General features: G+C 42.6%; 5 protein-coding genes across 6 annotated transcripts; 2 read left to right on the plus strand and 3 right to left on the minus strand.

Annotated features, from left to right (window-relative positions):
- Nucleotides 1-353: 353 nt before the first annotated feature.
- Nucleotides 354-2,877, minus strand: admp (anti-dorsalizing morphogenic protein). Its single transcript, XM_061294591.1, has 5 exons — nt 2,568-2,877; nt 1,639-1,775; nt 1,448-1,570; nt 1,174-1,366; nt 354-1,089 (listed from the first exon to the last, which is right to left on the minus strand). Exons 1-5 carry the CDS (start codon nt 2,875-2,877, stop codon nt 659-661), a joined length of 1,194 nt encoding a protein of 397 aa, XP_061150575.1. The 3' UTR covers nt 354-658.
- A 1,653-nt stretch (nt 2,878-4,530) lies between these two features.
- On the minus strand, nt 4,531-9,631 carry pnhd (pinhead). The gene is made up of 7 exons (XM_061295726.1): nt 9,559-9,631; nt 8,376-8,471; nt 8,167-8,309; nt 7,777-8,056; nt 6,390-6,571; nt 5,480-5,538; nt 4,531-4,847 (listed from the first exon to the last, which is right to left on the minus strand). The coding sequence occupies exons 1-7, from the start codon at nt 9,629-9,631 to the stop codon at nt 4,697-4,699; spliced, it is 984 nt and encodes a 327-aa protein (XP_061151710.1). The 3' UTR covers nt 4,531-4,696.
- A 641-nt stretch (nt 9,632-10,272) lies between these two features.
- On the plus strand, nt 10,273-12,159 carry LOC133165128 (serine/threonine-protein kinase NIM1). The gene is made up of 4 exons (XM_061294575.1): nt 10,273-10,442; nt 10,506-10,781; nt 10,947-11,215; nt 11,425-12,159. The coding sequence occupies exons 1-4, from the start codon at nt 10,388-10,390 to the stop codon at nt 12,157-12,159; spliced, it is 1,335 nt and encodes a 444-aa protein (XP_061150559.1). The 5' UTR covers nt 10,273-10,387.
- A 375-nt stretch (nt 12,160-12,534) lies between these two features.
- Nucleotides 12,535-14,474, minus strand: ccl25a (chemokine (C-C motif) ligand 25a). Its single transcript, XM_061294690.1, has 5 exons — nt 14,328-14,474; nt 13,659-13,752; nt 13,044-13,161; nt 12,847-12,964; nt 12,535-12,771 (listed from the first exon to the last, which is right to left on the minus strand). The coding sequence occupies exons 2-5, from the start codon at nt 13,720-13,722 to the stop codon at nt 12,742-12,744; spliced, it is 330 nt and encodes a 109-aa protein (XP_061150674.1). The 5' UTR covers nt 13,723-13,752; nt 14,328-14,474; the 3' UTR covers nt 12,535-12,741.
- A 3,644-nt stretch (nt 14,475-18,118) lies between these two features.
- ranbp3b (RAN binding protein 3b) lies at nt 18,119-25,555 on the plus strand. Of its 2 annotated transcripts, XM_061294553.1 has the most exons (17): nt 18,119-18,260; nt 20,084-20,139; nt 20,428-20,464; nt 20,540-20,617; nt 20,695-20,766; nt 21,423-21,488; nt 21,647-21,739; nt 21,841-21,950; nt 22,021-22,140; nt 22,312-22,412; nt 22,497-22,572; nt 22,675-22,765; nt 23,207-23,334; nt 23,415-23,535; nt 23,622-23,764; nt 24,119-24,296; nt 24,378-25,555. In XM_061294553.1, exons 1-17 carry the CDS (start codon nt 18,239-18,241, stop codon nt 24,419-24,421), a joined length of 1,536 nt encoding a protein of 511 aa, XP_061150537.1. In that variant the 5' UTR covers nt 18,119-18,238; the 3' UTR covers nt 24,422-25,555. The 2 variants fall into 2 exon arrangements, with proteins under 2 accessions (XP_061150537.1, XP_061150538.1); XM_061294554.1 differs by lacking the exon at nt 18,119-18,260 and having other exon boundaries at nt 20,394-20,464.
- Nucleotides 25,556-26,411: the final 856 nt, after the last annotated feature.

The following is a 26,411-nucleotide window of genomic DNA, read 5'->3' on the forward strand; positions in this document are numbered from 1 at the left end:
CGGGTTACGTTCCACTCAGACGCCCCTTTCATGGGTGCCTAGCTGCACATAGTGCCGAGTTGCCAACTTGGTTATTGACCCAAAAATTAAAGTTGTCTTCAATCTCTCACTATTTCAGGGAGGGACCATGAAGTTGTTGAAATCGGGGTTATAGATGCTGAAGGTGGCCAGAGGTGAACTGTCACCACTAAGCATGCCCCAATATAAGATTCTGAAAATAATCACTATATCATATTGATATCAAAATTAAAGGTCAAAAATGTCCTTTAAAAAAAAAAAAGTTGGTAAATGCAAAGCATACTTTTTTCCTCATAGAACACAATTTTATTTTTAAACAAAATATACACTGTTTGGTACAAAAAAATGTGTATTAGGTTAGATTTAAAATAAATAAATAAATCTTAACATTTTTTTTTGTTTGAATTCATTCTTAGGACATTATTATTATACACGCATTTACTGTGGTCATGAGTTTACTACTGCATTAGCGCAAGTTAGTGATCGACAAAATCTAGCGTTATAATTATTTACAACCGGACACATACAGTATGCACATTTACGTCTTTCACAGGTTAGCACTACTGTCATATATTATAATTTATACCTATTTACATATAATACAAGGCCGGCCGCACAGGATGGAGGTATGGGGGGTGGGTCAGTGGCAGCCACAGCTCCCCGCCACCATGTCGTTGTACTGCTTGAGCACCACATTCTCGTCGTCGTCAAAGTAGAGCAGGTTGATGGAGTAGAGCTTGTCGGGCACGCAGCACGGCGTATCGATGCTCTTGATCAGCTTCAGGGCGTTGATGATGGACTGCACGGTGGCGTGGTTGGTGGGCTTCATGTTCTGGCCCAACGGGAAGGGACACGAGCCCTTGCAGTGGTAGGCGTTGTAGCCCCGCGGCGACACGATCCAGCCCGACCAGCCAATCTCCTCAAAGTCCACGTAGAGCGGCAGGCGCCGGCACGGTAAGGACGCGCCCTCCTCCTCCCATGCCTGGTCCAAGGAACGGGCACTGCGAGGGGATTCGTGGGAGGCCATGTGGGATTGGGGTAAAATGGCCGTATCTTGAGCATTGTCTGGATCTGTCAAAAGCAAAATATTTAAGAGTGATATCGAATCAACGAGAGGGCTTAGATTTCTTCAATTCCAATCAGCAAGGGCCTCACCTGCGCTCTCCAGAGTGGTGGACCGCCGTCGTCCGTCGTCTGTGAACAGCACGAGCATGGGCTGTTTACTCTGGTGGTGGTTGCGTCCCGATGCAAAGCGAATCAGCTTCAGGTCCATCTGGCTTCCCCCCAGAGTCCGCACCACCACGTGGAGCCCCAGGTTGCTTCCCTTGTCCGCCGTCCACGAGCGGACCTTTTGTTGAAACACCAGTCAAGGTAAGTCAGGTTGAAGGAGATCGGTCATAGGTCGTTAGGGTCGGTCATAGGGACTCACAGCTTGAGTGATTGTAAACACCTCCCAACCGTTGGAGTGGATTGGGATGAGTCGAGAAGATAGCAGCTTCTTCTCTTGCGTGTTGTTGCTTTTGGAGGTGTCCAGCAGTTGGTAGACGCTAACCTGGAAATTAGCTCTGTTAGCTCGCCCATCTGGCATGACTAAGACTAGATGTGCGGAATAAAATATACCTGGCAGAAGTGATGCCTGTTGAACACCAACGTAGCCTGAGGTCGCAGCTTGAAAAGGTGGAGCTCAGCTGTGAGGATCTTCTCTGTCCTGGCGACAGTGGACAGGTTGAATCGGAACTCCACCTGTTCGCTGCGAACTGCAAAGACAAGAAAAGAACCACTCTAGCACTTAATTTTACATGTGACAGTTAAAAACAACGTGTGACATATAATGGTTTTATCCTACGGTATTCTTGCGTTCAATAGTATTTGTTGTAAAAGGGCCAAATAAGAATTGAATGGATAAAGTAGTTTTTCCTAAAAAAGAGAAAACATAAATAGATTACAGTTTCTGACTATAGTCAAACTATTATGCAACATAATTCTAAAAGTTGAAATTATATGAAATAGGTATATGCATTTTTTTTAGGGACATAATTCTTATCCAGACATGTTTAAAAAATATCCCTGTGTATAGCATGTTTTACATACTTTTTCTGAGTTTGACAATAGTGATTCTCAGTGTGATACAAGGGCTCCCTCTAGTGGTATGAAAGATAATCACTGAAATATCCAAACTTTTCAATTTTTTTTCAAAAATATATATTTTTTTAAATAGTTCACTTGTTTTTATCTTTTAAAGAAAATGCAATTATGCTTAATCTCTTCTAACTCTTTTCATTTACCTTATAATTTATGTTAGTTTATCATTAGTGTTTTGTTTTACTTTTATCGTTTTACTCTTATCGTTTGCTTAAAATACATCAAACAATTACAAGAATTATAATAAAAATACGACAAGAAAATCTAATATGGAAACAGATCTTGGAAAATACATAAAAACGGAATGATTGCATTTGGTTTATTCTGACACGTGACAGTTTTTTTTTTTTTTTTAAATAATAATAATGTTTTGCTTTTCAGAGCATATATCACATATTTTGACTCACGTTTGTCAAAGAAGCTCCGTACTGTGTTGCCTTCGAGCAGATAGGGGTCCTTGGTCACGCCGTCCACGTCGGCCACGGTGTTGTACAGGTCCAGCATGTATTGCGGCGGCTGCTTGCGTCGGTGTGTGACGGCTACGGGCGGGTCGTCCATACCGAACACCTCCAGAAGTCGCTTGATGGCGTCCGAGCGGACCTCCTCCGACCCGGCCTGGGTGGGCTCGGTAGCGTAGGGCTCCTCCAAGTAGTTGAGCGACGGCCGCGCCCGGACCATCGTGCACGGCAAAGCGACCAGAAGCACAAGCGCGAGCATCTCGCAAGCTCTAAAAAGTGAGTTATGAGGTCAATAGTGAATTACGTGGGGGCACTTATTTATATCTTCATAGCGTACCCCCTCCTCTTCCTCCTCGCTTAATCTCATGGTAAACAGTAGTAAAAAAAAAAAAAATGCTATTTGGCTGCAAATGTAAATCACCTATCAGGGAATGTAAAGGGAGACTAATGGCGGTGTTGACAAAGGTGTCAAGTCCACCGACTGGCCATTATTGTTCTCGAGTCTGGCAATAAACGCTCAAATCAACTTAAAAGTGGAAAAGAAAGGAGGGGGTAGGAGAAAGTGCAGTAAATTCAAGTTTTACTCTGTGGGTTATATACGTAGAAGTGTTGCCCCCATCCACTAACCCCCATTTTGAGGAAGTAAGGCAATGGATTAATTAATTTGCAATAATGGAAACCGATTAACTGGTGTTGTTAGTTACACGTCCTTTTCCTCTATTTGCATGACTGTATTGTGTCACAGATGGTCTCGGCACAACTTTAATTTCTATACAAGGTGGAGAGGGGGGCCGGGGGGAGTCGTTAACGTGCTTGTGAGAGGGAATCATTTTCGGCACAGGTTGATCGATTCTGAACTTCGGAGGCAGGCGGGATCAAAGTTGCTCACTGCACACTCCGACGAAGCGGGCAAACAAGCCATAAAAAAAAGAAGAGCACTTGTTGGTTGTATCACTCAAACGTGCCGTTTCACACATGTTGATATCAAAGAACCCTTTCAACAAACGCGTGTGTTTGGACAAAGTTGGACAAGTTAGGTCTCACTGAGTGGCCTCTTGTTTGAAATAAAATCATTGAATTGTGTGTGATGGGGGGGTGTATTTTAATTTGAGGTTTTACAAACCAATACGTTTTCAAGAAACGCTCGACAGGTTTTCAATTAAAAACAAAACGGGGATTTGAAACGAAACTCCGAGGGGAAAGAAAACTGAATAATTAGGAATGTGAAAATATGTTGGAAAAGTTTTTTTTGTTCTTTTACAAATAATTCGACTCCGATTATGCATAGTGACTGTATTTTATATTGTACTACCACCAATCACCACTAGGTGACACGTTTTAGTTACCGTTACACTGAGTCTAATTAAACTGCAATATTCTTTCATTACTACAATTATGTTTTTGGCCAATTTGGAATGATATGCAGACCATACATAGTACCCCAATAACATTTAAATTTTGAGTGAGTACATTTTTGTGATCTCTATCAGGAGTTGGAGACTTTACATATTTTGATGTTTAAATTTTAGAAATGGAAAGATTATAACTAACAGTTTATTAATACATTCATTTATAATAGTTTTTAGCTATATGTTTTTATACTTTCAATGAAAATGTGAGCTAAAAAAAAAGTTTTTTTTTTTACAGAGACCTCTGGCCTCTGAACAATCCTGTCGACTTACTAGTAAAGAGGAGCGATGGTATGTACAAACCTTTATAGGGAATGTTTAATTACTTATATACAAATGCAGCAGGTCCACAGTCTTAGACAATACGATGCAATAATGCTTACTGTTTTACATACAAAGATTGACATAGCTGTTTAATTGATAAACACTGGCACATTTATTTGAGTATTAGATTTATTTTTTTTAAAATATCAATTTTTACATATATTACATATCATACAAAAATACTTTAAGGAGTGGCACGGTGGGCTTTGCCTCACAGTTAGAGGTCGCGGGTTCATCTCTGGCCTGTGGCTCGCTTTCTTTTGTGGAGTTCAGTTAATGGGGTGACTTGGCAACCATGTCATGTGCGCTTCCATCCAGTAGGGAGCGCTGTTTCTTTGTGAGCGTTCAGTTTGGGCAGTGGCAGGAAGTAATGGACAGGACGGTACTAATCTTGCCGTGTTGGTTCAAGAAGCTGTGTCTCTCGTATCCTTGAGGCACACATAAATTGGATTGTTTCTCGGCCCACAAGTGGCAGATTTCGGGGTCCGACGGACTCCTGGAGAAAAGAAAAACGATGTCATTAACGTGTCATAACACATCAAGTACTGATTACATGTGAACACGTCCTGATTTTTTTTCGGGGGGGGGTTAAACCATAATTTTAATTGGAACAACTTTAAAATACCAATTATACATATTCGTGGCAACATTGTTCGTTCGTTATTTTCACTTGTATCTGTATCTTTACTTGGATCTATCTTTCTCAAATAGTTTAGATAGTTGATGTTAAACTATAATAGGAAAACACATGAACTATAAAATTGACAGTTGTATAAAACCAATATACTATATAAATAATATATTTGTCCTTCATTCTTTCAATAAAGTTTTTCCTGCCTACTTCCGTTTCTTAAAATGTTGTGATGATGTGATAATGATGAAGGTGTAAAATGAGATAAACTGCTTGTGGAAAAGTTATGATAATATACATTTATATTTTTTAAACTTTCTACCTTCTTTCTCCCTGATTCCGTCCCAGAAAAGAGTAGGGGGTGTTTAAAAGAACATTTGATGTTTGTGGAGGAAACTTAAAAGAGTCTGCTTGAGAAGGTGTCAGAGCTCGCAAGCAATTGTGAAGCGATGGCCATTGTCGTGTTGGAGGGCTGTTGCAGCTGCGCTCGTACGTACCTGAGAAGGCATCGGTTTCCTGCGGTGCAGCCTCCTAAACATCTGCCCACGTCCACTTCCTGTGGAACATTAGCAAAAGACAGAGACGGGGCCGTCAGCTCACAAATATTGACGTCGTTCCGCTTTGATTTGACACCTGCAGGGGCCCATTTGTGTTTGCCCTCCATGCTCGCACCTTCACTGCTGAGCCCAGAACACCCTCCCAATAGACACCTCCAACACACGCACACACAAAAGGAGAAAATCTAATGAAGCTTTATATCCATGATGTCTTTTAAAAAATATTGATAGTAAGCTTTTACATGCAGTAGCATTGACTAGAACAGGAATGGAGCGTTTATTAATTTTATTTCAAAACGACTGTTAGGTTATGAAAAAAAATCTTGATTATTTTTTTAGCAGCCATTTATTCTGGGGTTCATATTTTGAATTAAAAAGTATTATGAAGTGTTTTAAAGGCCATAATTATCATTAACAAATTAGACACATTAAATAATTATCATTTTCAATGAATTAACATATTGCATTTATTAATTTTGTTTACTGACGATGAGCATTTGTAGGACGTAAACCTTGAACTCATCCATCAGTCTCCTATTGGCTTAGTTCAGTTCAGTAAAACTACAGTAAAGCCACATGAAATCAATCATTTCTGGTGCTTGTGGTTTGTGGCACAAATAAGAAAGAGGAAGGCAGGAGGCTGATGAAGTGCTGTCTGCCACCATGAATGAAACTAATTCATTAGTGTCGAGCACTCGCACAGCAGCAGCGGCGTTTGCCATTTCCTCTCAACTTGTGAAAGCTGAATTACAGACGAGGCTGCTTTGCATGTGCTAAACCATGAAAGCCAAAGAAAAGTTTTTCAGGGAAGGCTTCGTAAATTGCTATTTGAATCTTATTGTAAGCGTACCCTGAGTCTTTCCTCCTTGACGCCGTCGCTGTGATGGACAATTTCGTAGTAATATTCCACATAAGGGACTCGGTAGCAGCTCTCCTTCAGCTCGCAGGCCGCCACCGTCTGGATCACTTCCACTTTGTTGGGGGTCTCCACCAAGGCCGAGTCGAATTTAGTGGATACGCAGGAGAATCCCTCTGTGGAAAAAATGATTGACATGACGCAATCATTTATTTATGTCTAGAAATGGAAATTAGTCTAGATAGCCACCGGCAAAAAAAGTGTAGAATTTCAAAGTATTTCCAAGGATTTTAAATCCCTTTATCCTCCTTTTAAAAACACACGTTACATAGGATCGATAAATATCAATACACATATTTAATTTTATTTTTATTTCATTAGTTTTTGGTGTTGAAGTTTATTGCAGATTATTTTTTCGGGGTTAAATATTTGAATTCACAAAAACTGGGTTTGGAACAGGAGCAGGAAATTTGACCAAATAAAACATTATTAAAAAAAAACCTCATTATATGTGGCGTTGGAGGATCAATGTTAGGCTTAGCAAAGGATTTTTCTTTAGCCTAGACAATTAAAATGGGCCCAAAATGGGGTATAGAGCTTGAACTCAGCAGAGCTATGCATAATAATGGTTCAGGCTGAATTTATTTACTAATTTTTTCCATAACCTGATGAAATGTAAAGGTGCCACCTTGAATCCTCTTTAAAAATTACACACAAAAATTAAATGATATTCTTAAAAAGGACAGTAAGATTACACAAAAGCATGCTTAAATTACACAAACATTAACATTTTCATTAAATTACATTAAAAACAAAACAACAAAAAGCACCGGAAATCACACACACACAAAAAAACAACGAAAATTAAATCGTTCGCCTAATAATAATTGCCTTTGGAACATTTTTTGGAACATAACTTTTTCAAACCTTGATTCAACTCTTGCGGATTATGACCTGGATAACTAACAATCTCCACAGACAAGAAAAAAACCCAGAATGGAATTCACAAAGAATGAACTGACAACACCTTCAATTGCGCTTCATTTGCACGGGCCGTTTTCTCCGTCTTAACATCCTAGTCACAAAGGATATTGCGCTAATGACACACCAGTGCAAACACGCCCCCAAAGTTCGACAGCTGAGTGCATCTTACCCCCTGACCCCCCTCCCACTTGTAATAAGCCACACATGGCAAGCTATAAATGTTGGCTTTGTGCCGAGAAATAATTTTTAAATTTTATAACTGCGTCTGGCTATTAGCGTCGGTGTTCGTGAATAGGACGTTTTTCAATTAATTCAGTTCATTTGCAAATATACGTGACTAATTTCTTATTTCGATGATTATATATCAAAGATTATATAAGAAAGTGGAATGAATTACCTGGGGCGCCCTTGGACCTGGAACACCCGCCTACGTCCACTACGCTCTCGTAGGGTGTCTCTGCATAGAAGGTCCTCAGCGAGGGCACGCGCATGCACTGACCCGGTTGGATCTCGCAGTGGCACTCCTGTATCACCTCCACCTCGCGAGGGCCCTCGAACAAGAGCACCCGGTCCACTCGCATGCCCGTCGGCTCGCACGCGTGGTTCGTATCACATGAGGACAGTGGCGGCCTCTGGAGCTTTCCCACTTCCGGGGCGACGGGTGCACGCATCCTCACCTGGTGCCAGATTTGAGGTCAGAGAAATGACATTGGCCAAAACAAGTGTATTGGGGCCACAATACTAGATATAGTGCCCCCATGTGGTGGATAAGAGATACTGTACCTACTTTTTTGCTCCTGAGAAACTCCAGCATGGATGCGTGTTGCGTAAGGTCCTGCGCTCCGGCCTCGTGGGGCAGCCTGGCTGCTGCCCGTTCGCAGTTAGGCCTACACATGCCCACGTCTACGCTGATTGGACTGCCTGAGATGTCTGCAATCAAAAAACAACATTAATCTTTAGATGAGAATGTATGGCTAAGGATATTAGAGGCTTTACCTTGACCGATGTAGACAAAGTGACTCTGCCGCCGGCAGCACACTCTTTGCGTGAACAGGTTTCGGTGGTCTGTGCGCTTGTTGAGCACCGCCGCCACTACAAAATAACACAAGTTAACAATTCAACGATGTACGTGTTTGTGCCTGTGCATGTTTAATAAAATACTAAATAGAAAAAAATAGGAACGAAAAAAATGACAAAGCATTTTTGATTATTATAGATATAATTATACATTACACAAAAATATTTAAAATGTTATTGGATATCCACAAAAAAACTAACATTTTCTCACATTAAAAATGTATTGCTATATTTGAATTCTACTGCAAATATTACAGCAAAATCTTAATTATAGATTAAAAAAATAAATTACATATTTTCATGCTATTCATATAGTGATCAAATGCCCAAATCCTGGCACACGGTGCGAATCCCGGCAAAACATGCAAACAAATACACAAGTACTCAACAAAGCAAACAGCTGTACTTACAGGTCAGGTGAAGTGCGCACAACAGCACGAGGCACAGTCGCAATACGGCCATGGCTTTCAGTTCCCTCAAAGTGCTCCTCGGCTCACCAGACCCAGAGTGTCCCTCTCGCCTCTCTTCTTTATATGAGCTTCGGCCTTAAATGTGACTGGTCCGGAGTCAAAAGGAACAAGTGATAGCTAATCAAATTTCCATGCTTTTGTAGCGGATGCTCGGTCCTCCTGCAAGCCACTTCAAAGGTGGCCCAAAACAAGGCCAGCGTCCGCTTTTCCGGCCTGTCTCCTCCGTGTGTCGAGCGGGGCTCCAGCTCGGCCTAATGAAGTGCCTTAAGTAGCCCAGTGGCCATTAAACGTGTCAATCCAAGGCATTAATCATCTTTTATCTCAGCGGGGGAGGTATTTAGCACCTCTGACTTAAAACAAAAACCAGGCCAGGATCAGCGTGGGGGCGCCCCAGGGCTCACCTTCCCGGACCGCCCCCCCAGCACCTTTGTGTTTATTCAGCACGGTGACAAATGGTCCAGGAGCTGGCCCCCTTTTGCAGAGGAGCAAGATGATGTGCTTCACGTCAGTGCATTCCTGATTTTCGACTTCAAGGGCCAGAGTAAGTCTTCATAATAATAATGAAATCAGTTTAATATTGAATGAAATGAGTTGTTATGATCGTGAATGATGACGTTCAAATGTGCACATACTTGCAGCGGTGTCCTCAAAACGTGCTGACACGCTTAGCGGGCATCCGATGATTGGATTATCCAGCGGCAACATGTGCTCAAAGTATGAAGCTTATTGGTTATAAGATCTTCATGGTGCGGTGACATGTAACAGACAGTCTGGAGTCAGGTCGTGTGTCTGTGCTGGTATGTTGTTGGGTGTCTGGGTCACTGGGTCACAGGGTTACTGACCATTCGGACCGGGTGGGACAGCATTCTTGAAATACTCTCAAAGATAAAAGTGCATCATTAGGACAAAAGTTATATTGTAGTGCTTTTTTTTTGTTTTTAATTCACTCATATAAAAACAGCCTTGTCAACTTGGAAAAAATATCCAAAAATGTAAGAAAAATAATTTGAAAACACCCAAGAAAATAATTAGATATTCTAATGAGAATCGCTAAAAAAATTAATTGAATTGAATTAAACTAATATAGTTCATGTAAAAGCACAAAAGCCTAAATATATGTTAAAATGCCAGCAGAATTTGAATATTCACAAATCGAACTTGATAGCAGGGGCCATGCAATGATGAAGAGACGGTTAAATGATAATCCCACCTGCGTGTTTTACAGGCTCCCACCTTCACGTTTGGAAGCCTCTGCAAAGCCTGTCTGCGTGGGAGGAGCCCGGATTACAGCCCTTGGGACATTACGGGGCCACCACATGATCCTCCCACAGCAGTGGACAGGCGGGCAAACAGCCACGGCAGCAGTACCTGAAGATCTTGACGAGTTACGGGAAACATCACCTGAGGATGCTGACTTAAATTGGGACTGATGCCTACTAACTCCTCGACAGCATTGTAATCATGTATTTGAACAAAAAGAACACCACGGAGCGCAACAAAAAGAAGATAAAAACATGTAAGTGAATGAAAAGCGATGAAATGGTATTTTGTACGGCTAACTCTATACCCTCCTTCTCAGGGGGTCCCTCTGGACAACACCCAAATAAGGTGTTGAAACGAGCGTCCCGGAATGTCGCAGAGAAGAACCAAAAGCCAGATGTGAAGGAGATCAAAGCCGAGCAGGAGGTGGCGTGCCACACGCTGTTCGCCATGGCGTCCTACAACCTGAGCCACTCGGAGAGGGTGATGGACGATCTCACATTGGGACGGCGGGTGGGCTTCTACGATCTCAGGGGAGAGATTGGATCGGGGAACTTCTCTCAGGTCCGTCTGGGAATACACGACCTGACCAAAGGTGAGTCAGGCTTCAGTAGTTTTAGTCATCAGGTGGCCTTACTTGATGCACATAAACCGTTTTCATTCTGCACTTAGGCACTGATAATGTCTTTTGGCTTGGTGAAGCAGCACGTGCCTCGGTATCCATTCATCGAAGGTAAATTGACAGCATTTTCTTTTGCAGAGAGAGTGGCGGTGAAAGTCCTGGAAAAGTCACGCCTGGACGAGCTTTCGCAGACACTCTTTGCCTCGGAGATCTCGTGCATGGAGAAGCTGGCGCACCCCAACGTCGTGCGCCTCTACGAGGTGGTGGAGACCTATAAGAGGTTGTATCTGGTCATGGAGTTCGCCAGCGGAGGGGAGTTGTTCTCCCATATCTGCACCAGGGGGCGCCTCTCCGACCTGGAGAGCAAGCTGGTGTTCGCCCAGCTGCTGGCTGCGATCAAGCACATGGTGAATGTCAACACACGCGCACACACAAATGCCAATTTATTGTTTTAAAATTACATTATGTTGTTATTTGTTGTACTGTTTGTATGAATGACTGCATTAAAATTGTCATTTACATGTTTGTATTTTGTTTTCTTATGACAGTTTTACATGTTTCCTCTTCTAATTTTGTTTTGTGTGGCTACGCTATCAAACACTTGCTCTCATGGCAGCACGACAGCAACATAGTGCACCGCGACGTGAAGGCGGAGAACGTGTTCTTCACCAGCACGTACTGCGTCAAATTGGGTGACTTGGGATTCAGCACGTCCTGCCGCCCCGACGACGTGCTGCACACGTTCTGCGGCTCCCCCCCGTACGCGGCGCCCGAGCTCTTCGGGCGCTCGGGCTACACAGGCCGCCACGTGGACATGTGGGCGCTGGGCGTGCTGCTCTACTTCATGACCACCGCCACCATGCCCTTCACAGCCGTCAACACGGGCAGGCTGAGGCGCTGCGTCCTGCAGGGCTCCTACAGCATCCCCTCCTATGTGCAAGCCCCCTGCAGGGAGGTCATCCAGGGCCTGCTGAGACCCGTTCCCGCCGACCGCCTCAGCGCGGCCAAGATAATGTCCTGCGAGTGGATGAAGGGCGTCGACTACCCGCAAGCTTACCTGGCTTGCCGGCCCACGCCCGCGCACCTGGTGGGGCCGACGGTCACGCTCAGCTCTGACGACCTGAGCGTCAAAGCAGCGTTGGAGGCGCTGGGTATCACGGAGCGCCACCTTCTGGACAACGGCTCCGGCCTGAGGAGTCCCATCACCGGCGCCTATCGCATCTTAGTGCACCGCGTCCAAAGAAGAACGTCGGCGGAAGCGGCGGGCTACGGCTACGTGTGCATGACGGAGACGCGCAACAGACTCAAGCGGCTAGACAAACGCACCTCTGCGGTTTGTGTTGTCATGTAAGCACTTTGCATGCTTTTCAGTCTTTCAGTCTAAGTGACTGCGTGTGTGAGATTGCAATCAAACACACAGTAACCCTTGCAAATAACCGATTTTATTTTTTATTTTTTTTGCTCCCTGGCAGTCCCATTTGATGAATATTTGTAATTTGAAAAGTTACAATAATGCAAGGCTGCCTGGAGTTAAAGTAAAGTTTTTCAACTAACAGGTTGCAGTCTTGAGCAACATATGCTGCATGGTGACAAACTCAATTCAGCTTCCATCAGCAGTTTTGCAAACAGGGAACAAGTCATGAGTTTAATGCCGCTCCCATTTCAAATTTACTGTCGAACTTGACATCCTAAGTCATAATCGTGAGCATAAATCATGTGCACAGAGTTTGAGTTGCTAGGCAGGTTTATTATCAAAAGGCTTAAGCTCGGGCTAATTTTCAGATTCACATTTTATGGTTTCCATTTTCACATAAAGTGTTTCGTTAGCCAATAGTCACACGGCGTCATAATAAAAAAGTCCAGTCAATGCAAAACAGTCAAAAGTCAAAGTAAAAATGCGGGTGTCCTTCTCTCCAAGAGGCCGAGGTCTCACTCAACCGAACAAGCGACCCTTGACATCAAGCTGTGAAGAACAAACAAGGCTCAGCAAATGCATCATATAAAAAAAATAATAATAATAATGATAAAAATAAAAGACCTTTTGGCCAGTCCTTTTGACGTATTTGACGGCTTTCTTGTCAATGCTGGCCATCAGCCCTTGCACCCACATCTCTTGCGGGTCGCAGCAGTACACGCGGCCTTTCCGCATGGTGAAGCTGTAAGAATTCAATGGATGAGCTGCAACGAACCTATAAGCGCTACAAAAATCGTTTGCAATTGCCACGTTGTGCTCACATGACAGCGCGGATGTTGCAGCCTCCGTCCGTCTCCTGAATTCGGTACTTGACCGCACGCTCCTGAGTCTTTTTGCCGAGCTCTTTGACGTGCATCAGGCAGCAGTCATCGTAGGACACTGAAGCAGAGAGCACATTTTGTTTTCTTCTCATTATTAGAGGCCTATTCAAAATGTTAAAATCAAGAATTAAACATGCAAGTACTTTTTAAATCCCATTCAAACTGAAACACATTTTTGCACCTTTGAGCTGTCAGTGCGAACAAATAAAGCGCACCCCATTTTATTGACCTTCGTCATAATACTTTGCAAACATTTCATTTTCATTTCATATGTTTATTGAGCAACCCAATCAAATAAACAAAAAACAGCAATATATGTAAAACAACAATTTTCCCTTGCTCAAGATACCCCTAAAATAGTCTATTTGGATATAAATAATTATGAATAGTATTCCCAATCCACAATTGAATTCCAGCAGGAAGCAATGAGGCTCAATGAAGACATGTCCAGCCTTCCCCCACACGGGTAATAAACAGCAACCTTTCCCTTCATCTCCTGCGGTATGTCGCCGTAATAAAATAACAACAGATGAAAGTTTGATTTTTTTCTCCTACCTTGGGCCATTGCCAAACTCAGGCATGATAAGACCAAGAGGATGAGTGGCGTGTTGAAACGCATGGTGCCCTCGATCAATTTTAGGCTGTAATGCTGCAATAATAGGGGTAATAAAAAAAAATTAGTAACACATTTAATTGGTCACCTACGAACCTTTGGACATAAGAAATACTTGAGATTCAAAGGCAGGAAGCTTGCTTTTCTAATAGCTCTAGAATAAATGACACTCGAAATCATGTGCAAGTGTAAAGAGAGGTTCACCACACACTCAAACACATTTTTAACATTAGTAAAACTCATACATATCAATTAACTACTAGTATAATGTTGTTTTTTCACAGTCACACAAATCAGCAAACATTTGAACTAATATTAAGTCATTTTCCCATTTATTATAACTTATGTGACATACAACAATAAATGAACCATTGACTATTTTAATGTTTGTATAATTGTCCTAAAAGTCATCAAATAATAATCCTAATAAAAGTTTACAGTCATGAGTTAAAAAATAATTGAGCACGCAATCCTGTTTTACATCTACAAAAGTTGTGTATGCACAAGTTGTCACAATCATAAATAATTAAATGCGATAGATAAGATAAGATAAACACAACGAAATACTGTTATATGTGTGTGCGTGTGTGTGTCTGTGTTGCGCTGCTCACCTGTGTGTGAAGCTTGTGTGTTACCTGCACGGGCGAGGCCTTCTTATAAGGCGAAAAAGGGGGTGTCTCAACAGGTGTCGTATTTCCGTCAAAGCGACTCACCTTTGTACCCCGACTAATTTCTGTTTCGCTTTCCCAGAAGATGTGAAACCCCCCCCGCCCACTTCCCTCCCCCTTCCCCTTTCAGAGATATGTTTGTAAGATTTTTGCTGTGCGGTGAAATGTTGACATGGCATTATTGATTTAACTGAATGAAACTGCGTGAACGTCTTAGTACAAGTGAAGCGACGAACGACATGTTGAGATTTTTTTTTTTTTGCCCATGTGATTGAAGTTTCCAGCATCTTAAAATGAGAAAACGTATTAAAGTTTAACCCAGTGTGAAATTATCGATCATACGGTGTTGTGTTAAATTGATTGTCAGAAACAGAAACTATTTTTTTGCAAGGGGCTGAGAAACAGAATTTGTGTGTGGCTTACTTGTACAGTTTATGTATGATTGAAATAAAATGAGTCATTAATTTGAGTGATTAATGGGAAGCAAATTATGCTGTGTCAACAAGGGCCTGATTGATGACAGCCCATGAGGCCTGCACTTCCCTGAAAAAGATTAGGACTATTTACTGCATTCATTTCATCATGTGCACTCTGCGTCTGTCAGCATGTCAGTCGCGTCTTGACTTTATCGTAACTTTACATGAGCTTCAGGACAAACGCAGCCACCCGGAATTATGGCTCATTTCCAGTGCTCATAAAAAAAAAGGCAATTCTTCCCATCATCACCCATACCAGAATGGGATGCTTTTTCCCCCCTGTTTTTTTTTAATCTGTTAAAAGATGTATATACACACACACACATATATATATATATATATATATATATATATATATATATATATATATATATATATATATATATATGTGTGTGTGTGTGTATATGTATATGTAGCATGATATTAGTGTTGCTGCTTCTTAATGGGCCTTGAGTGTCCACGTGGAAATTTGATAGCGCCGCTGCCTGTTTACACTCCAACCGGGAGTGAAGCGAAGCACTTAAGGCCAGCCAAGCGTATGTGGAGCTGTCGTCGTCACAAGAGTGATGTTCCGCTCTGTCAGGATGAACGACGCCATCCTCTTGCTAACCTCAAATCATCTACTTATGGATGAAAATATTGTCATGTTGGTCATTCATGTTGTTTTTTTAACATGTTTTCCACATTTTTTACTGAATGCTATTGTTTTAATTTATTTTGAACTCTTTGTAAAGTGACCTTGTGTGACCTGAAAGGCGCTTCTAAATTAAATGTATTATTATTATTCATTGATGAAAACATTGTTTTGTGAGGCTGAAATGGTAATGATCATTAAATACAATGTTGCATTGAACAATCTATGCATCATAAATGTATGCATTGATTGATTGATTGAACATTCATTGAACATGATTGAACATTGACATTATACTCAACTAAGTAACTCGATAAGCTAAAATAATGTTGGTCGTTCTTTTGTCTTAGCATTTTATGGTGGAATATTGCAAAGGAATTGCTACAAATTTTGCTACCAAAGTTCTACCTCTATTCTCTTGGACTTTTCAGATCAAGATTGACAAGTGTACCTGCATACTCAGCAAAACAAAACAAAACTTAGAAACGATTATTATCGCCACTCCTAGGAATGCATTACCAAAGTATTACCGATAGATTAATGCTGGGATTTGATGGTACCTCCCCGACAGGGCTTGGACATGAGCCAAACCTTCATCATTCATTCCCGACAACACAACATTGTTGTTTCGGTGCCATGACTTTGGCGGAACACAGGTCCGCAAAGAACGCATCTATCCTGCGGGCATAGAAGCCCATGAGTGAAAATCTACTTTGATGTATTGTGTGCAAATAGACAAACAAAAATCACAGTTAATAAATTACATAAATAAATGATTATTCTAATAGTTCTATTCTTCTTTGTCAAATAAGCAGTAACATTATTTTGCTTCCAGGCTCTCCCTACAAGCTGAAATAATATACTTGTAAACTTTATTGCGGGTTTTTTTCAGTCAAAAGTTACAATCTAGTAGTTCATTTGTTTTTGTTTATTTTAAGATAGATATGCAGTTCAGTGTGAATTCTGCATCGCAAAAGGTCACATTTTATTTTTAGCTAAGTAGCATGTTGTTAGCCAAGCGTAAGTAGTGCCAGTGAGTGAGTGAGTGAGTGAGTGAGTGAGTGAGTGAGTGAGTGAGTGAGTGAGTGAGTGAGTGAGTGAGTGAGTGAATGAGTGAGTGAGTGAGTGAGTGAGTGAGTGAGTGAGTGAGTGAGTGAGTGAGTGAGTGAGTGAGTGAGTGAGTGAGTGAGTGAGTGAGTGAGTGAGTGAGTGAGTGAGTGAGTGAGTGAGTGAGTGAGTGAGTGAGTGAGTGAGTGAGTGAGTGAGTGAGTGAGTGAGTGAGTGAGTGAGTGAGTGAAATATACTACGGTATTCAGGAAATATAAACATTTAGGAAGTATAAATATGGCACACCGCTTTGGGATTTGACAGCTGCTTTAATATTTGTGTTTATGTAAGGGTGCATTCGCTGTCAAAATGCTGATGGATGGCAAAAGAAAAGATAAAGCGTTCTGGTTCCAAGCACAAAGCAATCTCTCCCGATGAGCGCTAAACACAAGCGGCAGCTTGTTGTGGTTGCGCCTGAGGGGAAATGTTAAGTATCATTCTTTCTGGAAGCCTTTGGGGCCTTTGGGCTTTGCGCAATGTCAACTCTTGTGTAATGTAATTTTTGCTTTTGTTAGTTTTGGTTGTCTTTCTACCAAATGTCAGCAATCACAGATGCTTTGTGTTCGTGTGTGTGTGTGCGTGTGTACACGCGTGTGCTCACCACTTAAGACTTGCTTTACTTTATCATGATCAAGAACTTAACAATAAGAGAGTTAGTTAGTTTTTTAGAGTTAGTTAGTTTTTACCTTCTTATTCATTTTAATCCCGGAAAGAGGTTTTTTTTTTTTTCCAATCATTAAGCCACATTATTTCCTGATGCTAATTATTGCCTTATTACTTCTGGTCACTTTCCCTCTTTGGTACATAAACCTAGGAAAGAAGATGTGTTTTTGAGGAAGTTCTGTGATGAGTTGCAATTATATATAATGCGAATTGGCCTAATTTGTTGATACGTTGGATCTCATTAGATTAATATACACAGTGCTCTGCCTGAGTCTAGGAGACTGTTTCAAAAATGTCTCCCTCTCGTGGACAGATTTATTTCTACAATACAAAGCTGTGCGAGTTGAATAATGAATCATGAATAATCGTTTCTTTAGTTTTAATTTTATTTTTGTATTTTTTGTTTTAGTTCGTGTATGCATTCTTGATTATTTTATTTAACTACATTCGTTATTTCGTTTTATTTTTTTTAATTCCCGAGATGTCTCCCTCTCCTTTTTCCAGCTCCTTGGGCTCTTGACTGCCAAAGGCCTTGTCATGTTGCCATCCATCACGAGGGACAGAAAAAGCGAGAGTGATTTCCAGAACGACCAAAGCGTCAAAGGAACAACAAAAATAGGCCAGCAAGCTCACTTGGAGTTGGGAATCACATGACAAGACATAATTATTCATCCATCCATATTCCGGGGTCACAGTTGATCTTGAGCCAATCCCACCTGACTTTGGGTGAGTACTATTTATTTATGTGTTTGTATTTGTTTATTTGTATTTATTTATTTGCCGTGACGCTCAGGCAAAAGCAGACGAAGGCCGACGAGTGCAGACCCACTGACGCAGTCAGACGAAAGCAGACGAGTGCAGATGCAGGCGGGACGCGTGGAGCTGTTGACGGCGGCCGAGTGAGTGCTCCCTCTCCCGGCCTGGGCCTGTCTTATCTGCGCGGTGGCTTGTGGGTGTGTGAGCGTCGAAGTAAAATGGCGGACTTGGCGAACGAAGGTGAGTCGCTTAGCAGTGTGGAGAAGGGAGGGGACACAAAAGCACTCATTGCCGTGTTCTAAACGTCGCATTTCCCGCTGTTTGCCCTTGGGCCGAGGATGATAAGACACAAACCGGCGGTTCATTTGGCCCCGGTTGGAGTCGCACGAGTGCTTCCCGGCGTTTCCAAGGCTACACTGTTAGCAAACATGCTAACACGGCTAAAGGCTTGGGATGCGGTTAATAGCTGGAAACTTCGGAACGCCCTCCAATGCTAGCTTGCTGCTTCGCGAGCTAATCGTACGATGCTAGCACCCGGCTATTTATAGATAGTTTATTATACCTGTAAAGATTGTAATAGACGCTTTGCGTTTTCATGCACGTTCACAGCTATTAGAAGTGTTGCTTTGTGTGGAGCCACTGAATACATGTCAGGCCGAGTCTGCTAGTTCGTGGACGTGAGTTTAGGCGGGTAAAGTAATATTTTTCTTCCTATGTCTTCGGGACCAAATGCACTTGTCCGGGAGTGATTGCCATTACGTTTAATATGCGGTATCGAGATTGTTGGGAACGACGTTTGTGGAAACGTCACAACCGGAGCGATGTTCAGCCACTCTCCCTCACCATAGCGGTTCAACTGGGTGGCACAGTCTATTTGCTGGATAGCTTCCGGAAGATGCTCGGGTTGGTCTATAAATTAAAAAGAGATAACCCGCAAAGAGGTGCCGTTGTGTTATTTGATACAAGTACGGAACACAAAAAAAAAAAAATAGACATGTTATGTTTACTGCGTTAGTAATACCAATATATGTGCTAATTTCGACACTATATCAATGGTATCACATTTCTACTTCCATTCATTGACCAAACTGTCTCGTATTTTTTTTATTATACTACGCACTAGGTATGACATTAGGTGCGCTCGATGGCATATAATTTGAAATCATAAACTGGATGATTATAGTCACCTACAAAACTGTTGCAGTACTGCCTTTGTATCATAAAAGCAGCAATCAAGTTGCTAAGGTGAAATGAACTAAAAACCAACAATGGCTAGCAAATGCCTGTAAATATAGTCAACTTGGACCAGTGCTGTGTCTGACAGAGATTGCTTTGGCTCATTTTGGGGCCAAAGAAGTAGCTTGATATGAGACGATGAGCTTCATTGCCTCATCTAATATATTTAGTCACACTGTCCCTAGTCTTCTGAACACTCTACATATGCATAAAGTTTTGACAATTTAACAAATGTATGGTAGTATAATGTCTAACTAGATGAAGCAATTTCTTCAGAAATTGTGTGTGAATGCTGTAATGCGGAATGACAATTAATGGAAGCATGTTTAATGACGTGAAATGCTTAGGAACCATGTAGTAGATCTGAATGATAAATAATGATATTGAACAGTATGGAATGATCTAGAAGGATTAAATGACACCGACGTTTTATTTTGAAGAGAGAAAAACATACAAATAGTGGTAGAGAATGAAACTAAGGCCTGACCTGAATTTAGCTGGTGCGCCTCTGTAATGACAGAATTGTTTTATTGAGTTTCATAAGTACATTTATTTGTTTTTATTGTTTTGGTTTATGGATCACGTTTGTGCCGTTTCTGTACACTTGTATTTAAAAAAAAAAAGAACTAACACAAGTAGGGAAAACAAGAGTTTTAAAATTGTCATTTCAAAATCGACCTCAAAATAACTTGTTTGATCCCCTAAATGCAGTTGAGTCCATAAATATGCTCCTATTGAGACAATTGTCATCGTATCCTGCCCCCTCTTGGTGTGGAGTAGACAACATCGTCTGCTGTCCGATCAATCTTTTTTTTTTCTCCTGACAGACAAGCCTGCCATAGCGCCCCCTGTGTTTGTTTTCCAAAAAGACAAAACTCAGAAGGTGAGTGTTTTTGTTTTGTTTTTCTCGACGATTATGAAGCTCTTTTGCTAGCTAAAATAAGAACGTCTTTGAGGAAGGCGCTTAGTATATTCCTCACCATTGGCTGAACTGTAAACAAGGCTCCACGAGAGGGCTTCTCATGCACATATATCAATTGTAGTCGCAATTGCGCTTGATGTTGAGTTGTAAATTTTCAAATGACAAAGTAAAGGATATTTTTAACCTGTTACAATGTTGTTGTTTTTTTATTGAAGATTTGCCCTTCTTGAGATTGTTTGTTTGTTACAGCGATCTGCAGAGGGCTCAAGTGCAGAGGATGGAGAAGGTAAAAATCTGACATCTGAAGAGGCCGATGGCTTTGCTATTGTTATTAAAATAGTTCTCGCATTTGCACGTTCAGATTCAGATAAAGACGAGGCGAACTACTTCCCTCCAGTAAAAAGGGAGCGGACTTCATCATTCCCGCCACTACAGTCGGGTAACAACTTTGTTGCTGTTTGCTTGGAGCACAGAGTTGATTTGTATGCTGAGGCTTTCTCTCAAACTCCTTTGCAGTTCCCAAGAACAACATATTCATGCCCCCCAGTTTCTGCCAATTTCCGACTGGGAACTCTGACTCTGAGCCTGGTGAGTTTTCTAAATTTATAACATTAAATTGTTACGTAAGGAAAACTATCTTAAAAACAAAATGTGGCAAAATGTTGGTCTTCCAGAATTTTAGCGCATTTCTGTTTTGAGGAGGAGTTCCTGTCTCCTGTAAATTTGCCCCCGCTAACCCTCCAATGCTTGGGTCACCGGGACAACTAGAGAGGTGGCTACTTTTTTGAGTTCAGGGACTGGAAAAAGTAGATCAAGACAGCATGTCTTGTACTTTCACTCGAGAAAGCAGCGCTGCAATACCAAGCAGCGCAATTGTCAGTTGGTATGCAGATCAGTGAATGCGGTGCATCCAGAGCATGCACCCCAGAACCCCAAAAAGATATAACTCTAATAATCTCAACATCATGTTTTTTTAACAGGGCATGAATGTTTGCATCAGTAGAACGTCCAAACACAGCTTGTCGCCTGTGTCTGGATCACTGCCACATTTTAAGACTCGTGTTGAGGCATTAGAATCAAAATGAAGTCGCTAACATTTGTCTGAACTGAGGACTTAGAAATGACTGAGTGTTGCCGTGGTAACAGGCCCAAGCGGCTCAGAGAGGCGCAAAAGAACCTAAGTTGTTATGTGACCGATGTATGTTTAATGTTTTGTCCCTTCACCTGCTTTCGGGCGTCGCCAGAGGAGAAGCCAGTTGGATTCCGATTAAAGCCGCCAACTCTCATACACGGGCAGGCGCCCAGTTCAGGTTTGTGCCACATGTTGCCTCAAGCCACATTTGTGCCAAGCTTTTCCACATTGAATCCAATGTAAAGGAAGTAGCAAATGTTTGGAACAGTTGTTGCAAACCTTCTGCACGGAACGGCATCTTCTGAGAAAAGCAAGCACGTGCGTTTGTTCTTGCAGGCGTCCCTAGTCAGAAACCGAAAGAGCAACAACGCAGCGTTCTCCGCCCGGCCGTTCTTCAAGCGCCACCCTCCAAATCCCACACAGAGTCTAGTAGGGAAAATCACATTTGCTCACGTGCTGCAGAGTCACTGTTACTTTGCTCGACATCTTCGTTCACACTTGTGTTTTTTACATCTTTTCTTTCCTTGCAGACTCCACTTGCGGAACCAATGGCGTGAAGAAGGTGTCAGACGGCCCTTCAGTCGCCCAGTCCCTTTTCCTGAACAACACAGAGCACTCAGCCGCCCCGAACATGTCACTGGTAACATCCTGCAAATGATTCTTCCCTGGTCCTAGTTGTGGAGTTTGTTTTGTATTCCCGTTTATTTCAGAAACACGAAAATGAGGAAGACGGCCCAAGTGACGTCAAAGATGAAGGAGGGAACGAGAAGGAGGAAGGAGATGTAGCAAATTCTTTTGTATTTGGTCAGAATATCAAAGACAGAGCAAAGGTGGGTTTGCATGAGCTACAAAAAAATGTTCAACATTCTAATCAATTTTTTAGGGTGAGACCCCAGACAATGCAAGAAAATACATTCGTAGTCATGCGTCTGTTGCGTCACTTACTCAAAATTCACAACACTCTGAAGATGTGAGCCATTCCTCCCGTGTCTTCTTTCTAGTTGGACCAGAACAGTAAAGAAGAAAAGTCAAAAGACATTCTTCCAGGAGACTGTCAAGCAGAGGGAACCAATTATTTCTTGCAGTACATCTCTACCCCAAGGTAATCTCACTATATAGTCTCTTGCTCATTAATATTAATTGTTATTATTGCATGAATTCATTCATGCGTTCTTTGTTTTCCCAGTTTAAATAATGCCTCAAACAGTGCAGACACTGGGGCAAAATTTGTGTTTGGACAGAACATGTCCGAACGAGTTTTGGTGAGTGTTGGCGGCTTGTTTGCATGGTCAACCAAGTTGGATGATGTCCAAATTTGGACAATTTCCCACGTGTCTGTGTATCTTTTTTTTCTCCCATCCTAGAGTCCTCCCAAGGGCGAGACTGCCAATGAAGATAGTAAAGAGGTTCCAGAGGCTTCAGAGCCCCCGTCACAGGAGGCCACCCCAGAGAAGGGTAACTGCCACCCCCGCCTCCCTTCATACACGACAATTTATGTTCTCGTTAAGGGTTTTGGGACTGGAAAAGTACATCTCGGAAAAAAGAAGTCAGCGTTTCTGTCCCTCGAGCTGAAGTTGAATTTAAACGCCTTCCTTGGGGAAACAAACTTCAGTCTGTCTTGCAACCAGTCCTGTATTTCTCCCTGTAAACGGGTTTCCAGTACCCAAGCTACACATGCACGCAAACCAAAATTGAACTCTGAATGGGTGGGGCGGGGGCAATGGCCCAAGTAAATCAACAGACTTTGTTTAGGTAGGATACAGTAAAAAGCCTTTCCTGGCTACCTCTTTGCTTGCAGTTTGAAGTCGAGTGTCCTTTGGAGTAGTTTGTAGTGGCTGTTCAGGCTCTCAAGGTTTATAGTCCAGCTCAGCACTTGACAGTTTGCACTCTTCTCAGCATTGAACAGCGTGTCGGAGTCTTTGGAGGAGTCTGCCGCCGCCTACACCAAAGCCACAGCCAAGAAGTGCATCTTAGAGAAAGTGGACGTGAAAACCGGGGAAGAATCAGAAAGCAACGTTTTACAGGTGCCGTCGAGGGTTCATTTGACATTTTGGCACCTGCAAGAGGTACACAGCCAGTGAGTTTGCTTTGTCCCGCAATTCAGATGCAGTGCAAGTTGTACGTCTTCGAGAAGACGGCGCAGTCGTGGATAGAGCGAGGGCGGGGTCTACTGCGGCTTAACGACATGGCGTCGACAGACGATGGGATGCTACAGTCGCGTCTAGGTAAACGCAAGCGAAATAAGTGTGCATTATGGCCTGTCGTGACTTGTGATGGCTAAGCATGGTCTCTTTTTTTGGACTCCCTCCAGTGATGAGGACCCAGGGCAGCCTTCGGTTGATCCTCAACACTAAACTTTGGCCCCAGATGCAAGTGGATAAGGCAAGCGACAAAAGTGTACGGGTCACGGCCACAGACACAGAGGATCAAGGAGTCAAGGTCTTCCTAATATCGGTATGTTTTGACCAAACTGTTAGATCATGTTGGAAGTAGTTTCACCAACGTAGGACTGTTGCATTCAGCTCTGTACTTGGATTTACTACTAATGGAACATGAAACGTTGAAAGCTAATACACATTCACACAACTCGCAAGTCATAATTCCTGTAAATCTTTTGATGAGACATAATACACCTGTGTGAGACTGGCTTAAACCAAGATACCTCTGTAATTGCTTTGTTGTCCACCAGATGGTGCTACTCTCCCCAGTCAAAGCAAGCAGGAACTTTCCCACTTATGCTGTTTTCTACGAGGATGCCTCACTGCTTGAATGGTTCGCTTAAAAAGATTGCTCTATTGTGCTCCTCAGGGTAGTTCCAAGGATGTAGGTCAGCTGGCGGCGGCATTGCATCACCGGATTTTGGCCCTAAAAAGCCGGGCGGAGCAGGAGCCCGAAGCCCCCGTGACAACCATCCCCGACGCCGAGGTGCCGCAGTCCAACGAGGACGACAGCGATGAGGAAGGCAGCGCCTCCGCTTCCGCAACGAGTAAGTCACTCCACTTTTGTCTTAGTTTTTTTTACACTGCTAGCCCCTCCCCAACCAGGCGTCTGTTTTGTCCACCTGCAGCTAACACCGAGGGAGGAGAGAACCAGGCTGCGGGGAGCACATAGCGCTATCCCTCTGAGACAGCCTGCAGAGATGCCACTTTGGAGGCATTTTTCTTCTGTTGGCATCTCCACGGACATCCCCTTTGACCAACGTGGTCCCTCCAGACCAGTAACTTTTGGATATTAGAATTCTAGCTCCAGGAAATAACCTACCCAGCCCCCCCGCCCCCAGTGCCGAAGTGTCTCCCACCCCACCAGCCAATCTGCGTCATCAAAGGAGTACTTTCCTCCTCCTGTTGTTGGATTTTCTCCTCTACGTCCCCCGCTCCCATTCCCCCCCCCCCCCCCACAAGCAAAAATAAAGACTTCAGAGCTTTGGTTTGGGACTTTTCTGCTCATCATATTGATGAGTGTAAAGGGTGTTTTTCCTCTACATTTTAAAGTATGGCACATGTTAAGACTGCAGTTTCTACTTTGGGACCTTTCTACTTCAATGTACAGCCCCCCCACCCCAAACTCCTGCGTTCTCTGGATGCCACATCCATGTTACCCGAGTCCCAAATTTTGCAGTGCGTTAGACTGTCTGTTCTGCTCGTCTATATCGAGCCCTCCACAAACTCCCCTTCCATCCCAGCCCTACCCCAAAACCTGATCAGTGTGTTTGGTTTTGGCAACTGTAATTTATTTTTTTTTTGGGGGGGGGGGGAGGGGGGTCATGAGGCATCTCAACGTTTGTGCTATTTGTAACAGCTAGGCGAGAGTCCACTCAACTTGTCATTAATAGCATTTTCCTTTGATTTCCTATCAATCTATATTCTAGTGAATAAAGGACTGAAACCATGCAGCTTTCTGTTCATGTGATGACTTTGAAGGGCAGAAGAATTCTCCTATTTTCCCCCGCATTTTTTTTTGTTTCAGAGAAGTTCGACTGTCAATCATCCTGCATGTAATCATTTGTATTTCTTTAAAACATCCCAGGGCTTTATTGTGTCTATATTTTTATTTACATTTTGAAAAACATGTTGGAAGGAAACTGTGTGCGTGTGGAATAATTGGCATGATAACTGTACTATCCCTTTTTATTTTTCATCAAATGTACATTTTTGAATACAATATATCATTTATTGGCGCACCCATTTTTTCATCACCAACTCCTGCTCCTTCCTCATCCCTTACAAAATAAACCTCTGCCATAAATATTGCTTTCCTGATTTAATTAATACGTACATGAAGTATAACCTGCAAGATGTACTATCTACCCCTTCCCTGAACTTGTGTCTAGTTTTGTCCAAAAAAGGCTTCTATAGGGACAACTGTCCATTGCACCGACATCATTAGAACACACCAGTAAAAGTCACTGAGAGCCATCTTCATCCTGTCCACTGAAACTGAAGTCTTCCTCCTTAGTGTCTGATTGGAATAGCTTCAGATATACTTCCCCACACTTATGCATTTTCTCCATGATGAGGAAATGCTCATTTTATCCATGCACAAAGCGCTAAATTATATTAAACTAGCGAGCTACACGTATAGCTCCAGAGTAGACGTGACCGGGAAATAAGGAAAGAAAAGTAAAAGTCTTCTTCAGTAATGTCCGTCTTGATCTCGTTCTGTCTCTTCTTTGTATCAATTGTACGGCACTATTTGTCTGGCGGATGGACATGCAATCAACTCACCACGCTTCTCCCCAGTGACCGTGTCCCATATCTCCGCCCAGCAAAGCGGAACGATTCGTTCCAAAGAACCATTTTTTTTTTCCAGTGAACGAGATATGACTTCAACCAGTAGATGTCGGTAATGCACATTGAAGCTGGTGCCACGTCGCCGTAAAACAAAATGAAGAAGAAAATGACGTAACTTCCCGTGCATCAACGGATCAGTCTGTGAACGTCTTGCGTCTCCTGGCGTGAACTGTCAGCCAGAATCTACATGTAGAATTTGCCAAGCAAAGAAAGAACCACTCAGTTAAACGCCACTTCTTTTATGCACGTTTTCTCCAAGCTAACGGCTAACTTTATTGCATGAAGGGATGCGTGGTTATGCAACAACTTCT

The sequence above is a fragment of the Syngnathus typhle genome, linkage group LG13 (genome assembly GCF_033458585.1).
Source record: "Syngnathus typhle isolate RoL2023-S1 ecotype Sweden linkage group LG13, RoL_Styp_1.0, whole genome shotgun sequence".
In the NCBI taxonomy this organism is placed as follows: Eukaryota; Metazoa; Chordata; class Actinopteri; order Syngnathiformes; family Syngnathidae; genus Syngnathus; species Syngnathus typhle.

What these genes read in the sequence shown, in the direction of transcription:
- ccl25a (XM_061294690.1), bottom strand. Translation starts at nt 13,722, where the DNA reads ATGCGTTTCAACACGCCACTCATCCTCTTGGTCTTATCATGCCTGAGT. An exon ending in GAGTTTGGCAATGGCCCAAG is followed by an intron (nt 13,162 to 13,658) that starts GTAGGAGAAAAA and finishes TCTCTGCTTCAG; the next exon opens with TGTCCTACGATGACTGCTGC. An exon ending in TCAAAAGGACTGGCCAAAAG is followed by an intron (nt 12,772 to 12,846) that starts GTCTTTTATTTT and finishes TGTTCTTCACAG; the next exon opens with CTTGATGTCAAGGGTCGCTT.
- LOC133165128 (XM_061294575.1), top strand. Translation starts at nt 10,388, where the DNA reads ATGTATTTGAACAAAAAGAACACCACGGAGCGCAACAAAAAGAAGATA. An exon ending in AATACACGACCTGACCAAAG is followed by an intron (nt 10,782 to 10,946) that starts GTGAGTCAGGCT and finishes TTTCTTTTGCAG; the next exon opens with AGAGAGTGGCGGTGAAAGTC. An exon ending in TGGCTGCGATCAAGCACATG is followed by an intron (nt 11,216 to 11,424) that starts GTGAATGTCAAC and finishes CTCTCATGGCAG; the next exon opens with CACGACAGCAACATAGTGCA.
- ranbp3b (XM_061294553.1), top strand. Translation starts at nt 18,239, where the DNA reads ATGGCGGACTTGGCGAACGAAG. An exon ending in ATTCCCGCCACTACAGTCGG is followed by an intron (nt 20,618 to 20,694) that starts GTAACAACTTTG and finishes ACTCCTTTGCAG; the next exon opens with TTCCCAAGAACAACATATTC. An exon ending in GATGCTACAGTCGCGTCTAG is followed by an intron (nt 23,536 to 23,621) that starts GTAAACGCAAGC and finishes GACTCCCTCCAG; the next exon opens with TGATGAGGACCCAGGGCAGC.
- pnhd (XM_061295726.1), bottom strand. Translation starts at nt 9,631, where the DNA reads ATGTTGCCGCTGGATAATCCAATCATCGGATGCCCGCTAAGCGTGTCA. An exon ending in TCAAGGAGGAAAGACTCAGG is followed by an intron (nt 5,539 to 6,389) that starts GTACGCTTACAA and finishes AATGTTCCACAG; the next exon opens with GAAGTGGACGTGGGCAGATG. An exon ending in GGAAACCGATGCCTTCTCAG is followed by an intron (nt 4,848 to 5,479) that starts GTACGTACGAGC and finishes TCTTTTCTCCAG; the next exon opens with GAGTCCGTCGGACCCCGAAA.
- admp (XM_061294591.1), bottom strand. Translation starts at nt 2,877, where the DNA reads ATGCTCGCGCTTGTGCTTCTGGTCGCTTTGCCGTGCACGATGGTCCGG. An exon ending in ACAGGCATCACTTCTGCCAG is followed by an intron (nt 1,571 to 1,638) that starts GTATATTTTATT and finishes GCTAATTTCCAG; the next exon opens with GTTAGCGTCTACCAACTGCT. An exon ending in CACCACTCTGGAGAGCGCAG is followed by an intron (nt 1,090 to 1,173) that starts GTGAGGCCCTTG and finishes TGCTTTTGACAG; the next exon opens with ATCCAGACAATGCTCAAGAT.